The sequence below is a fragment of the Mus pahari genome, chromosome 2 (assembly GCF_900095145.1).
Source record: "Mus pahari chromosome 2, PAHARI_EIJ_v1.1, whole genome shotgun sequence".
NCBI classification, from domain to species: domain Eukaryota; kingdom Metazoa; phylum Chordata; class Mammalia; order Rodentia; family Muridae; genus Mus; species Mus pahari.
Genome location: NC_034591.1, coordinates 70,530,105 through 70,545,801, shown reverse-complemented (window position 1 = coordinate 70,545,801; position 15,697 = coordinate 70,530,105). Strand labels below are relative to the sequence as shown.

The 15,697-nt window shown below is 38.2% G+C and overlaps 1 protein-coding gene across 1 annotated transcript in view; it reads left to right on the top strand.

The window, feature by feature from the left end:
- Skap2 (src kinase associated phosphoprotein 2) overlaps window positions 1–15,697 on the top strand; it is a 154,221-nt gene that overhangs the window by 100,194 nt on the left and 38,330 nt on the right. Inside the window, exons 7-9 of the mRNA XM_021190526.2 lie at window positions 3,238–3,362; window positions 4,228–4,291; window positions 4,647–4,781. Of these exons, the coding sequence (XP_021046185.1) occupies window positions 3,238–3,362; window positions 4,228–4,291; window positions 4,647–4,781 (324 nt within the window). The remainder of the gene's footprint in view (window positions 1–3,237; window positions 3,363–4,227; window positions 4,292–4,646; window positions 4,782–15,697) is intronic.

Below are 15,697 nucleotides of genomic sequence, written 5' to 3'. Positions count from 1 at the left end.
TCTCTCTCTCTCTCTCTCTCTGTGTGTGTGTGTGTGTGTGTGTATAAACATGTTCATGTGAATACATGTGCCATCATGGTCATCTTAGTAATTGATATTTTAAGCATGTTTTTGAGAGACAGTGCAGAAGAAAACAGTATAGTTGGAGAAGAAATAGATGAGCCAATTGGATGTTGGTAGGTGGCAGTAGATATACAGGAGAACATGGAGGAAGTTGATGGAGAGATAAGGAGACATCAAAAATGGTACCCAGTTGTCTCATTTAGAGATAGGCACTAATAGAGGTGCTATTTGTTGAGATAGGACCATGAAGTGTGCAGTCTTGTGAGTGGTTCTGTTCACTGTGTCTGTGGACATAAAAGCTTCAGGAGCTATTTACTTGTCTCTTTTTATAGGGGAGGAGTCTGTACAGGTGAGTCCATGGGTAGGTGCACATTCAGAAGCCAGAGCAGGCCTTGGAGTGTTTTCTTCTATCACTGTTCTCACTGCTTTTAGACGGGTGCCTAACTGAACCAGCAACTCACCATTTTGTCTAGGCTAGCTTGTCAGTGAGCTCTAAGGATCCACCTGTCTTAACCTATCAATGATAGGGTTGCAGGCACTCCTGGCTTATAGTACTGATGTTGAGAATTCAAGCATATATCCTCGTATTTACAGAGCGATCAGTGATACTACTCACTAAGTCATCTCTTCAGTTTCCTCCCCCACCTTATTTTTAGACAGATTTCTCTCACTGGCTGGTATCTCACTGACTAGACTAAGTTGTTTGACCATTGAGACCCAAGTATCTTCCTGTTTTCACCCCCCAGTGCTGAGACAACCATTATGTACAACCATGCCTGACTTTCTCTTAGGTTGTTGGGATTCAGCCGAGGTTCTGATACTCGCAAGACAGGCACTCTGCAGACTGAGCAACTTCCCAGGCTCTGTGATCTTATTTTGGCACCTACGTTTACCTGTTTGCTTTTCCTCTTCTATTCGTGTCTGTATAATCTGTATAATCTGCAATGTTTACTGTGAAGTCCAATCATGGCTTCTCTGGTTCTCCTCTTAGACTGTAAGCAGCAGACAAATATGTGGCCTGGCATGTTTGGGGGAGGGGCTGTATAAAGTGGCTTTGCTGGTGTGAGTTGAGGTCACATGATTTTGGTACCTTATTCTTGAGTATGCTAGTATGGGAAGCACACTTGCTCTGCCCCAGCTCTTCTCTGTGCTACTCACTTTATATTCCTAGTAGGACTCCCTCCTTATGCATGTCAGCATCTCATGTTACAAGGATGAGAGTTTTAGAGTCAAATTAGAGTTAAGCTAGAGGTAGAATCAAGTTTGTAACTGGTAGTGAGTAGAGATTGAACCATCCAGATCTAGCCTTTAAAATCTTGTTTCTCTGGGGTGAGTTGAAAGAAAATCCTTCAAAATTTCTTTGGACCACTTTAGTGTTCTTTCTTTTTTTTTTTTTTTTTTTTTTTTTTTTTTGTAGTGGAAGTTAAATTCCTCTTACAGTGCAAGTGGATCATTGACTGGTGTTTGTAAAACACCTACATTTGTAATGCATGTATTTTTATGTCAGTGAGAAACATCTGATAATGTGTGCTATTAATAACTTTTGTCTTAACATACTTATAACACTACCAGGCATATTTAAAGTGTTTAATATAAATTTGTTGAATAAGTAGTTCAGTTTTCTTTGAGAATGGGAGAAAGAATCAAATCTGTTCACCACTTACTGTTTTTCACTCTTCCTTCAGTATTTTTCCAGTTAGGTATTTTACAAATTATGTCTGGAGAGCACCAGACATAAAAGAATTTATCTCTGGATAAAAGTTCATAGATGAGTCATGTTTGCTCATGCTGCATGTGTTACATTTTCCCTTAGAAATTCAGTCAGTATGTAAGTACACTATGCCTCAAGAAAGGCATGTCTACATAATTAGTCTCATGAAACTGCTAGCTTTTGGGTTTATTAGAATTGAGGGTGTTTTGTAAGGTGATGCTTTGCCACTGAACTACATCCCCAACTGCACTAACTGTGTTCAATTCAGCAAAAAGAATCTTAAACCTAGATGGTCATAGAGTCTCCTGGTATCTGAAGGACCACATACTGGAAAGTGTTGTGGTACTCTTTCTTTGTCCTTTCTGTTTCAAGGCAGGAGCTCCCACTGTGGTGTAAACTGGTCTGGAACTCGGGACCTTCTTGCCTTGGGTTCCTTGCTGACATACAGGCACTCATTTGGTCTGTAATTTTCAAGGTATAGTTTTATAAACTATGGATTTTTTTTCAACCAAATGAAGCGCAAAAATGTTAGCTGGAATTTTTTTTTTTACTCACTCAGATTTAAATTATGGACAAATAGATTTGTCAGGCTTAGGTTATATTTGTCTAACTCTTATTTTTTCTCATTTGATATTTTGGGTAAAATAGCATCTCCATGGCCTTTAAAAAGTGATGTTATTCCAGGTTCTAAATTGTTGTATTTAAGAAAAGCAGATCTATATTTCATTGTTGGCTGGCTCTGCATTATGGAAGCATTTCTGCCCTTACTCTGAGATCAGGAAGAGACAGTTTGTCCCACTTCTGATTTCAGCATTGTGTGCTAATGTGGGAAATTTTCTATTAAAATGGCCCAACCCAACTGAATGAAGAAAGCTAATTGTCCTAGTTTCTGAGTATTAAATCTTTTGTTTCTGTTTCGTTTTATCTATCTCTAAAATAATATCTGTCTAAACTAAAACACCTTTCCTTTTGAATGTACCAGATGGGATTCCAGTCTGCTTTCTCTAGCTCACTGTCCCCTGACAGGCTACACAAAGTTCTTTTTAGTAATGTTTCCTTACTTGCCTGCTCAGTCTTCTCCATCCTCATGGCTTTGCTTTACATTTGCTTCCTTTTCTTCTTTTAAGATGAAAAAAGAACAGTTTGCTTTAAAGGCCTGCATAGGCCATGGTGGTGCTGAGGGAGGACAGAGCAGTGGGTAGGGACATCCAGCAGGTTTCAAGTAGACACTTTTCCCATTGACTTCAGGTGAAGCTGAAATTGTTAGCACATTTAAGTTCTAGTGCTTAAATTTTTCCCCATGTATTTCCACACTTCCTTCTGAACAGCACCACAGACCTCTTCCTCCAGTTCCCTAATAGTTCTACGTTTAGAGTTGTTGAAGTAGCTGACTAGAATTTCTCGTGTCAACAAATAAAAACCTTGAGTGAATGAAACTCTAACTTTGTTTTTCTCTTCTATAGACAAGCAACAGAAAGGTGAATTTGCAATAGATGGCTATGATGTCAGAATGAACAACACCCTTAGGAAGGATGGAAAGAAAGATTGCTGTTTTGAAATCGGTGCTCCCGATAAACGTATCTATCAGGTTGGAATTTTAACATTGCCTTGAAATTAACTTGATAAGATGTCCTGATTTCATTTATGAAGACATTAACATTTTATTAAAACAGCTTTCCCCAACATGTTAATAATAAAAATCCTGTTTTGTACATTGGACATTCATATAACGAGGAAATACATTAAAATTTTTCTGATCAGTTCAAGTGATATGTCCTTGGAAAAGATCAAATGAATCTGTAATTTATCAGTTAACATCACATGTAACATTTTATATCTACTTTAATAGAACTGTGTGATTTCCTAAAAGAATTACATAGAGAAAGAATAAAATTATCAAAGGAAAAATATAGAGTATTAATGCATATTGTATTGCTTGGGGTGTGGGAGAAAATGAAGATAAAGATGCATTATCAGCTCTACAACGCAAGAGCCGTCAGCCTGGCATCAATATGGAATGTATGTTTAATAAGTTTTAAATATCTGAGATTGCAGTTGAAAGCCAGTTAATTAAGTTGTCAGGTAGTGTGTTGGAATCTGACAAGAACATTTTTAAGAAAACTGTACCCAGCAGTCTAAAGAAATTCATGGGTGTCTTCTAATTGTCAAGGGCAAATTTTGTTCATCAGTTCTGCCTTTGACATTGATGAAGAGAAGCAGCATTTTTCCCTGTGCAGCTGCCAGCTGCTGATCAGAGTTTCAAATCCATCATCCTCTGCTTCAATTACATAAATTTGTCAAAATTAACTGTACATTATAAGAAGCATCCTTGCAAGAACAGTACCCTTATACATGAAAAGAATCCTAATGTTTTTAAGAAATGTTAAGAATGCAGCACACCTTCTAGATTGTGGTTACCATTCCAGTTCTTATTGTTTGAATTTTTTCATTAGTTTACAGCAGCCTCTCCCAAAGATGCTGAGGAATGGGTCCAGCAGCTGAAATTTATATTACAAGGTAAGAGCATCAGTTGAATGTTTTCACATTCCTCACATATTAATTTAGTAATGGGTTGACTTGGGTTTTCACATATAAAGCCTTCCTGACTTCTGTGAGAGCAGTCAAGAGAATATTGGCTGACATGGTCCATTCACTTGAGTTTATGAGAATATCTTCCCTTGAATACAGTTGGTCATTTTCAGAGTCACACACTTACTTATATGACCATTTAAAATGCTTTTAAATTAAGAGTACAGTGCTACAATGGTAGCATGTAGATGACAGTTTTCAGAGTTGTGTTCATTTAAGAAACACAGAATTAAATCTCTTCTGCATTATTTTTTTCATGTGCTTTTCAAAATGTACTCTGAAGACATGGGATCCGATGTTATTCCTGAGGATGATGAGGAAAGAGGAGAATTATATGATGACGTTGATCATCCTGTTCCAGACAGCAGCCCACAAAGGAACCAACCAATAGATGATGAAATTTATGAGGAACTTCCAGGTATCTATTTTGTGGTGATTCTCTTCTTCTGAGCCACATTTGTGTTTGTGTGTGTAATTTGTTATCAAATTGACAACTTGAGTAGGAAATGGTGAGTTATTACAAAGACAAAACTCTTTTGTGAAAGGATTTCTGCTTGAGACATTTCAAGTGTGGGTGCACACTTATAAAAAGTGAAAGGGACCTAAAAATGAAGCAGATACAATCCTCATCTCTTGGGACTTTTGGCTCATTAGCATTGTTTATGCTACATAATTTTTTAATTAAAAAATTGACTTGCCTTACAGTTTTTTCCACGAATGCACACATCATTTTTTTTTAATGTCTTGGAACTTCCATTTACCAGAAGTTCTGTGCACACCCCATATGTCACCAGCCTTCTGCTCCCTAGTCCTCTCTGCTGGATTACATTGCACTGTCTTAGAGGAATGGCGTTGAACTGTAAACAAGGGTCATTGAGACTTGAGGAATGTTTTATAATTGGTATTTTATCATAAATGGAAAGTCAGAGCGTTTCCTTACTTTAAAAGTTCAGGCCTGATAAAGTGTTGTTATACTTCAGTAGTTGTTTTACAGCAGAATTAATTACTTACTGGCTCCGTGGCTGTATGGTGTCTAAAACCGAAAGCTAATAATCTGAAATTTAGAATTCTTGGAGTGTAACAACACTGAGAACCATGTGACTAACACTCTAGGCTGAGATTGCCCTTTCCCTGCCTATTAAGAGTGATAAGAAAATATCCAATGAGAGAGAGAGAGAGAGAGAGAGAGAGAGGAGAGAGAGAGAGAAAGGAGATTAGAAACAATGTTAGATTTCTCTGATTAGGCAATGCAGTACTATAATATACATCTTTAAAATTGATTTTAAAGTATTTAACATATTCCAAATTAATGTTCAAAAGTCATTTTCGGGGCTGGTGAGATGGCTCAGCGGGTAAAGCACCAACTGCTCTTCCAAAGGTCCCGAGTTCAAATCCCAGCAACCATATGGTGGCTCACAACCATCCGTAACAAGATCTGATGCCCTCTTCTGGAGTGTCTGAAGTCAGCTAAAGTGTACTTACATATAATAAATAAATAAATCTTTAAAAAAAAAAAAAGTCATTTTCATCACAGTCGGTAAAATGTAAGAACCATAGCATAAACCCTGTAGGTGGAACAACAATATGAACTAACCAGTACCCCCTGAGCTCGAGTCTCTAGCTGCATATGTAGCAGAAGATGGCCTAGTCGGCCATCATTGGGAAGAGAGGCCCCTTGGTCTTGCAAACTTTATATGCCCCAGTACAGCAGAATGCCAGGCCAAGAAGTGGGAGTGGGTGGGTAGGGGAGCAGGGGCGGGGGGGGGGTATAGGGAACTTTTGGGATAGCATTTGAAATGTAGATAAAGAAAATATCTAATAAAAAATGGGGGAAAAAGAACCATAGCATAGACTTAAATTCTAACTGTATTAGTTCAATGATAATATAATGATTTCTTCATCTATAAAATGGGGATAATATTGCTGGGAGAATCAACTGAGGTAATTCAGCACAATTTTTTTATGTACTTATTTTTTATTTCATGGGCTTTGATATTTTGCCTGCATATATGTTGTATGAGGGTATTGGATCCTCTGAAACTAGAGTGACAGACAGTTGTGAGCTGCTATTTGGATGCTGAGAATTGAACCCTGGTCCTCTGGAAGAATAGCCAGTGTTCTTAACTGCTGAGTCATTTCTCTAGACCCTAACATCGTTATTTTTCGTTGTTATGCTTGGTAAATTTGTACAGATGTTTATGTGATGTTCTAGCCAAGTAATAATAATGATGGCTATTATTAAAAAATACTTGCTCATCTATGAATTAAATCTTATCACCCTACAGGAGGATACTTAGCACAAAAGTGTCATTTGATGAGAACAGTAACATGAGGGTTTCTGTTGTTTTGTAGTTGTTTGTTTATAGCCCCACTTCCTGGTTCATCCTGGGGACATGGCATCAGCCACAGCATCATTTAACCTCAGGTAGAAAATCTCTTTGGCTGCTTGGTTTCATTCACCACATCATTAATACAGTTACTTTAGGCTTTAAAAGGACTTGTGACAGGACTAAGGATGTAAAACTGAAGCATGAAGCCTTAAACATGGTTTTACTGCCACACACATTTCTACCCTTTAAGACTTTACAGTCAATGTACTGTGTTACAGTTGCCAAGTTAACTGTTAAGTTCTGTGATTCTTCAGCTTCAATCTTCTCTCCCTACCACCCAAAGAAAGAACTTCACTGAGAACAAAGATCAAGTATTCAGTTGTTTCTCTAGTAAAGGTTCGAGGAAGATCTCCTGTGGGTAGCTTGAAACTTAAGAGCCTCCTCTGACTGCAGATGTTCTTCCTCATTGTGCCACCTCCCCCACATACATAGAGTTTTTGGCCAAAAGCCATGTAATGTTGGAAATAACTGGTTGTTCTTTAAGTAGTGTTACTTTTTGTGGTAGTGCTAGTAGAAATTTTAGCTGCTGTGAGGCTTCTTGGCCTCTGCTTGGGATCCCCTGATGCTGTACATAGTGATTGAGCTTGATAGAGCCTGCAACTGTGCCCCTGGGAAAGGAGCTGCTGTAAGCAGCTGTGGAATGTCTCCTGCTCCCTTCTCCCCTGTGTAACTGAGAGCCATTTCAACATCTGCACAGTTCAGCAGGTTTGTCAAACTGAAGCCTGCAGCTACAGAGGGGATTTTTCATAGAAGGCCCTAAAGTTATCTCAGAGTTATAGTTTTGTTCATTTAAATATTGAAACTGGGAAGGTAACTTTAATTTTGAAAAGCATCTCTCTTTCAGGGTTAAGGCTCAAACTTGTGCTCACTGCTTCTTTGAAATTTAAAAGTCTTTTGAGGTCCCTGGGCATTTCTGCAGACTGTTGGTGTACCCAGCTCTGTACAGGGAATGATGGTCTCCAAAGTCCAATTGGTTATGCTCTCAGAGTTAAATAATAATTCTATTTTAACACAATTTCCTGTCAATTATATACTGTTGAAAACTAATCCCCTGAGTTGAGAGATGAAGCACACAGATGCATTTGCAGAAGTCTAAGCATTGACAAGCTGCTCTTAATGCAAAGCCCTCTTCTGAAAAAGGCAAGTTCTTACTCTAGGAAGTGTATTTTTAATATGAAATAATCCTTCACTACTTAAGTCTCAACAGTGAGAAGAAAACATTGCTTAAAATTATGTTGTAAAATGTTTCTTGAAAAATGTTTATAATTCTGTGGGACTGTAAATAGTTTCAGAGGATTTTTTTTTTTTTGGTTAGAATATCCCAACTTTATTGCAGGGCTTTCTCTTTAATTTCTTATTCATTAATTTTTAACTAACTTCAGAAAAGAACAGAATAAATTTCTAGATCTCTTTGTGTTTAGGGATTTTTTAGGGGAATGTATTGTGGGCAGGCTGAAAGTTTTTGGCTTTTCTTCAAGTACCCCAATGTTTTCCGTCTTTTTGTCTGTTTTATTACTACTTATTAGCATAAGCTAGTTGCATTTACATACATTTGTGATGTTACTATAACATACATTTGTTTCCACAACTAATATATTGGCTAAAGTATGTTGAACTGATTAATGACATAATAATGAACTCACAATTTCAGAATGTATGGTCAGTTTATTATTAGAACTACAGAAAAGCACTTCTGTCTCACTGTGAATCTTGAAGGCAAAATAATACTTGGGAAATTGTCTTAGAAACCAACCTAGCTTCCCCCTCCTCAGCTTAGTGAGCTGCCCGACCTTTTCCCTTTAGTGGCAGGAAATGGTATATTAATAACAACATGATTTCTCTAGGCACAGATTGAATAGAATCCGCTGGCTAACAAGAATGGTAACGCCCATTAGTCTATTAACTGTGCCACTTTCTGGGGAATTGAACTTGAAATGTCTCCTGCCAAGTGGACTAGAGGAGAGAGGGCAGTGCAAAGCAGGAAGACAAATTTCTATTCCGTTAACCTCTCTCTCTCTCTCTCTCTCTCTCTCTCTCTCTCTCTCTCTCTCGTGTGTGTATTCATTTTTTTTAACTTTTATGACAGATTGGACTATTTGGAGCCAACAGAGAGTGTTTTTATTCTTTGGTCACTCAATTGCACTTTAAATTCATCCAGCCCAACTATCTGCGTCTAAATGGAGTGTAAAGTAAATGCTGCTATAAATTGTTTAATGAAACTATTATGTATACAGAAGAAGACCACTGTTCAAGTACTAAAGTGTGAAGTAGTTTCCAGCAAGTGATCACAAGTGCAAATTTGACCAACAAATAGTTGCAACCTACCCCAGTCCATTTTAGCTTTATTTTGCTTCCATCACTCATAACACCCAGTTAATACAAAGGCCACAGGACCCTGGCCATCTCTAGCACTAACACTGTCATAAGTGACACTGGGTCCTTCAGTTTTTTTCATTCTTTCTTTGGAATGCAATGGAAAGGTGTCAGTTAACTTTCACAGAACCACAGTGTTATTATCCAAGAAGCCCATTGGTATTCTTAGTTTTAAAACAAAGTTACTGACCTTAGTAAATGTGGTGATGCTCTCTCCTAATAGGATGATAAATATGTTCTCCCAAGTAGATGACTATAGAGTTAAATTTTTAGATGGTTTCCATCTCATACTCTGCTGAGAGGATTATCTGAAATTATAAAAAAGAAAAAATTTATAAATTATGAGCACTGTATATACATAGTGCTTATTTATGTACCTATCCACCTATGCATATATACACACTCGTGTACACAAACACAGAATGCATTTTTGTTGAACCCAGAGTTTTGTGCAAGAGTTCTACATATTTGTTTAGTTTTGGTGACTGCAGATGTATTTTTAATCTTCCTTATATTATTTTATAATAATCATATGAAGTTTTAGAATACAACTTGTTTGCCATGGGTTGCTGATGGCATTGCAAACAAATTTCTTCATTGTGAAAAAATATACATTAACCCAAATACTTATGATAATATATATAAATCTAAATATTTTTGAGTATGAAAAACGTGTAGATTTTTGTTGGTAGAGACAAATAACTCATCTTTGTGAGTTAAAAATATATCACCTGACTACAACCAGGTGAGACTTTTGTTTCAGGGTATATTTGGTGGTACTTGCTCTCTCTCGCTCTCTCTCTCTCTCTCTCTCTCTCTCTCTCTCTCTCTCTCTCTCTCTCTCTCTGAGTGTGTGTGTGTGTGTGTGTATCCATGTGTCCAAAAATGATGTTGCTAAACCTAAACATCTATAGCTTGCAAAACAAGCTCCATACATACAAACAAATTATGTGGCTCAAATGCCAATAGCACTGAGGCTGTGAGGCCTTGGCTGCAGGGACATGTCTACTCTATCCCCCTAGCCTTTGTATCCTGAGCTATGAAGAGTTATACCTCATTTCCACATTAGAGTTCTATTCGTGTTTATATGTACAACATAAATCTTTTTAAATATATAAAATAGGAGTTACATAGGATGCTCCTAAGTCTTCATAGATCAGCTCAATTTTTCTGTCACCATTTTATTCCTGGACAGTATTGAAAATCTGTTTGGGAAAATGAAAAAGACAAAGAGGAATAATGTCAAAAACAGAGGAAACATTTTTTTTTTCCCCTCTGAAACTACTGTTAAGGAAGAGACATTTTGAGGTGGAGTCTTGTTATGTTCTGTTTTGATAGGGTTGTTGTCCTGATTCTAAGGGAGAGACTAGACTCTGGGTTGGGAATTGCCCTTCTCCAAAGGGGCCGGGCATCCTAGAGATGGGAGACTGAGCAGACCCAGGGCTGCCTAGGGTGTACACATGTCTGGAGGAGGAGGCGAGCTCTTCAGATATTTTCCAAGAAGACATCTAGCAGACTAAGCTGCTCTCGGTAACTGGAAATGGACAGGAACTGTGGAACAGCCTCCACAGATGGTCAGCAAAAGATGTCTTACATAAGTGTGCTCCACAAGCTACGCCAGTCCTTACCTCTGTCCAGTCCCTGTTGTTACTGCTAAGTCTTCATTTTCAAACCTTTATTATATCTAGAAGAAACTAGATAATGCCGATGTATATAACAGAGTAGACACTGTGCCTACCCTAGTACTTAATTAATAGTGTGATATGAGTTTCTATCCCCCTCATGCCCATTGAAAAACACGCACTTACATAGTTTAAGCAGAAATGTGATTCATTTGTTTGCTTGCTTGTTTGTTACATCCATTTCCTTCCTTGGCTTTTTCTTTACTTCCTCCTGCTTGCTTCTCTTGTCCCTTATTGTCCTCAGTCTCTTTCCCTCTTTCTATTCCTGTCTTGCTTGTTTGCTTTCATTGCCTTTAGTTCAGAAATACTCCTGTGTACATATTATAGGCCAAGCATTGCTCTTACCCTGTCATACGTATGTAGGCCTTGAAGGATGCAGCTACCTTGCCTCTTTGGGTCCAATCATTAGGTTTTTAACTTACATGTATATAATATACTTATGTATCATGAGTTAGTTGTTTGTGCTTTTCTGGTATAGAAATCCTGTTAAAAATAGCTTGTCTATTTCTAACATGACATTTGTTTTCAAGCCTCCTTCCTGTCACCCTCCTGCTCCATCCACTGCCTCCTCTTATCTCTGTGTCCCTGCCTCATATATCCAGAATGCCCTCCACTCTGTGAACAGCATATTGTTAAGTCTAGAAGAGGAACTTTGAGGCAAAGACACATCACATGGAGTCCCAGCTTGGCCCCTAGCTGTGAACATACAGGAAAGACCGATACTGCAAGGGCAGCTGTAAACACAGAGGCTGGAGAACCAGCGTGTCATTACTTATTTATTTATATATTTATTTATTTATAAACCTTATTTTTCAATTTCCAGAAGAGGTGAACTAATGGAGTGAACAGTTAAGTTACTGGGTGTATTAATCAGGGTTCTCTAGTCACAGAACTTATGGACAGTCTCTATATAGTAAAGGAATTTATTGATGACTTACAGTCTGCAGTCCAATTTCCAACAATGGGTCAGTAGTAGCTGTGAATGGAAGTCCAAGGATCTAGCAGTTGCTTAGTCCCACACGACAAGCAGGCAAAAGAGTGAGAACATGACTCCCTTCTTCCAATGTCCTTATATGGTCTCCAGCAGAAGGTGTAGCCCAGATTAAAGGTGTGTGCCACCACACCTTTAATTCCAGATGACCTTGAACTCAGAGATCATCTCCCTGTCTTCAAGATCTCCATACCAAGATCCAGGTCAGAAACTTCTATCTCCCAGCCTCCAGATTAAGGTCACTGGTGACCCTTCCGATTCTGGATTGTAGTTCATTCCAAATATAGTCAAGTTGACAACCAGGTATAGCCACTACACCGAGGTGAGTTGGAGCTCTGTATACTGAATCATGCAGTAGAGGCTAGAGTGACTGTGAAGAAGAGTGAGGCCAAAAGTAAGATAAGAGATGAGAAGGGAGAAGCAAAGAGGTAATGTGGTAAAAATAACTACAGAGGTAACTTGATTGATCTCTTAGAGGAGACATCACATTAGATTTTTTTAATCAAGTAGAATGATTAGAAGATATAAACCTGAAACAAAGGTACATGTAGGTTCCAAAGTAAGGAAATGGAAATGAATACTCCAGACAGCCCTTCCCAGGGAAAGCTACTGAGGTGGTATTGATATCCGGCAATGTAGACTTTAAGATGTAAACTGAGAAGTCCATAGTAGAATAATGATTAATGACAATCACAGACAAAACTTTATCTGACTACATACACTTTAAATCAGTAATACAAGACTTAAAAAAAAAAATTCCTCAATTTAGCATTTCTTTAGCCACAGAGGAATGTTTTTAACACACCACTTTCAGAAACTGGCTGGCTAAGGAGGCAGAAATTTAGTAAAGATAGGAAAGATTTAGACAACAAAATTAGTCAGCTAAATCAATATATTTTAAAAGATATGAATGAGCCCAGAAAATAATAATGAATCTCTATTCCTTGAAAACACAGAAAACAGTCATGGATACTGAATACCTATAAATTCAAATTTTATTCTCAACAAATTCCAATGCATCTTACATAGGCTATATTCTTTACAGGGGCCGGGGAATGTGGCTTGGGGGTTGAACACTTGCCTAGTAAGGCCCTGGGTTCTGTCTCCATACTCCAAGTAACAAAAATGATTATAATGAACAATGTAATTTTATTCTCCAATATTTATGTTAAGTTAGTTTAAAACACCCTGGTATTCCTGTATTTGGAGACTGTGTAAAATAAATTTCTGAATAGTTTGTGAGCTGAGAAATCTTAATGGGAATATGTTGTTCTAAGAGAGAAAGAAATGGTCCAGATCAAAGCTTCGGGCATCATGCTTTAAACCATAGTAGTGGGGTTTGGTAAGGAATGAGCAAACAGAAGAATTCACCACCTACAAGCTGGGAATGAGAGAGCATCCAGAGGAAAGACTATAGTCCAATGTGTCAGGTGTGCCATGTGTGACTGAAAGACACAAAAGAAGGGCAGGAACTGTGACAAGAAAGAAGGACCTTACAAAAAGATCCCTTTTTTAAAGATCCTAATAGATCTCTAGAGATTATTGATTGTTTAGTTTACTTAGTCACTGGATTGTAAATTTTCAGACACATATTTATGTTGCTAAGGAAGCCAGTAGTGTGCATATTAAAAATTCTGAACTAGAAAGCAAGCAAATATCAGCCTCACCAATCAAACAAAAATCTGTCATCTATAAAGCAAAAAGAAAAATTGCACTAATGGGGCTGACCCATTAAGATTGTTCCTGTGAACCTTAGATGAAGAATCCTAACACGGTGCCAGAGGGTTAGGTAGTCACGCTGCAGGGTTGCATTGTACATAAACCAGCTCCTTATCGCTTATCACCAAGAAACCTCACCAGCTAAAGGCATTAACTTCTAATTACCTTCATTCCAAGTCTTTAAACTGGAGACTTCATATTTCAGATAAGATTTTCTTCCCATGGAGAATATAAACAGACATGGGCAGCTTTTGCTTTTGAGTCTCCATGTTTTCAGAAGCTAGAGTATGATAAAGTTTCTAGTTGCTACACAGAAACCACTTGCTTCTTTTAGGTCTCAGAAGCATACACATGCACACACGTGTGCACACAGCTACACAAACACATGCATCTGTGGAGACATTTTGCAGCAGGAAAGTATCAAGCTTCACTATTTGTGCAGATAGGTCAGCTGGGAATATCAGCTTCCTAAGAGTATCTCAGCTGCTTACTTTAAAGCTGTGATTAATAGGAACGGACAAGTTCAACAAAGTGTCAGTGATAAATATAAGCACTCTTCATTTCTGGCCTCAGCAAGGACTGTAGTTGAATAGTGCAAAGCTTTCATCGAAGTGGGAAAAAATCCAAGCTAACTTAATTAAGCTTAAGTGAGGCTTTACCTTGATTTTGTTTCAAAGAAAGCATTCATTTATAGATGTGTTTCTTGTTATTAGAACTTCATTAGAGTCTTACAAAGAGACAACTTCATACCAGTTCGTATCCACTGCCCCCCTTGTTCCTCCTTACAGAAACTGAGATGGGTCAGAAAGTTTTTTTCACAGAACAAGGAGACTCAGTGGCTGAGGCAAAGAGCATTTTTGAGGTCTTTGGAGATGGATCCCTCCTGCTTCCTAGTCTGGTCCCATTTCCACATCCCTGCTTCCCATTCATGGGCCTAGTTCCTCTCTTCTACTTAGTGTGCACACACTTGTGGGAGCCCACTTTAGTCCCTGTCTTCATACCCTTTTCCCCTGTTCACCCTTAGCTCCTGAAATTTGGTTTTGTGTCCTTACCCATCATGAAAATGTTTCTTTGAAGTCATTGGTCTTCTCCAAATCATCAGAAGCAGGTATCACCTTCAGCATCCCAATCTGAAGCATGCCCAGCCCCCAAATCCATTTTCACTAGCTCGGTCCCATGTTTGATAGGTACCACAGTCCCCCAACCCAGCACCACTAGCTGGAGACCAGTCTTTCAAACAAGGGAGCCTATAGAGACCTCTCAGACCCCGTGTATAAGTGACAACTTTAGCACTCCAGTGAGTGCTCAGGGGCTGATTGTTTCAAAACTGTTTTTTTTTTCTAGTCAAACTTTTATTTCTTTAATAGTGATACTTTCTGTGTATTACCTTCATGTATTCTCTTGTTATATGGCTCACTTTATTCTTCAACTATTTATTGAAAGCCCACTGAATGCCAGATTCTCATGAGAGTACAGGGAATTTAGACATAGAAATGATGGAGTCACACGTGTAGTGCTTAAAAGCTTGTACTCCAGAAATTGAGGCACGAGGATAGTGAGTTCAAGGCCAACCTGGGCTACTAAATAAATAAATTAATAAATAATGCCCTGTGTCAAAGCTTATTACATATTATAGTAAGAATGCCAAGACAGAAGATAAGAGGATGACTTGAGAAGGAATAGCTACTTCCATATCAAAGGATAAGATAGCATTTAAATGGAAAACTCTTCGGTATAATTGGAAAGTACTAAAAACCAAAGTTCTTCCTAGAGCTCTGGGTCTGAGGTACTGTGCATTTGAGAGAACCAGAGACCCTAGGAATCCATGCAGGGAGACTAGAGGCAAGAACCAGCTCAACCAGGACCTTTGTAGGGCAGAATCAGTTCCTATGCCTAAGAGACATTTGAAAGACATTTGCTGAGTTTCTAAAGTGAGACTTATATGATAGTATAAGGTCACCGAGACCATCAGGCTCTCACTATGATACAGCTAATGAGGAGAAATCTGGGAATTTGAAAAGTTCTTCTTTCTCTCCACATTCTATCTGAGCAACTCCCAGCTGCTATTTCTGTTAACAGAACCAATGGTCACTCAAGTAAAGAATGTAAAATACCCCAAACTCATTTCTTGAATCCTTCCTCAATCATCATTTTTCCCCCCATCAGATTATCTGCCAGT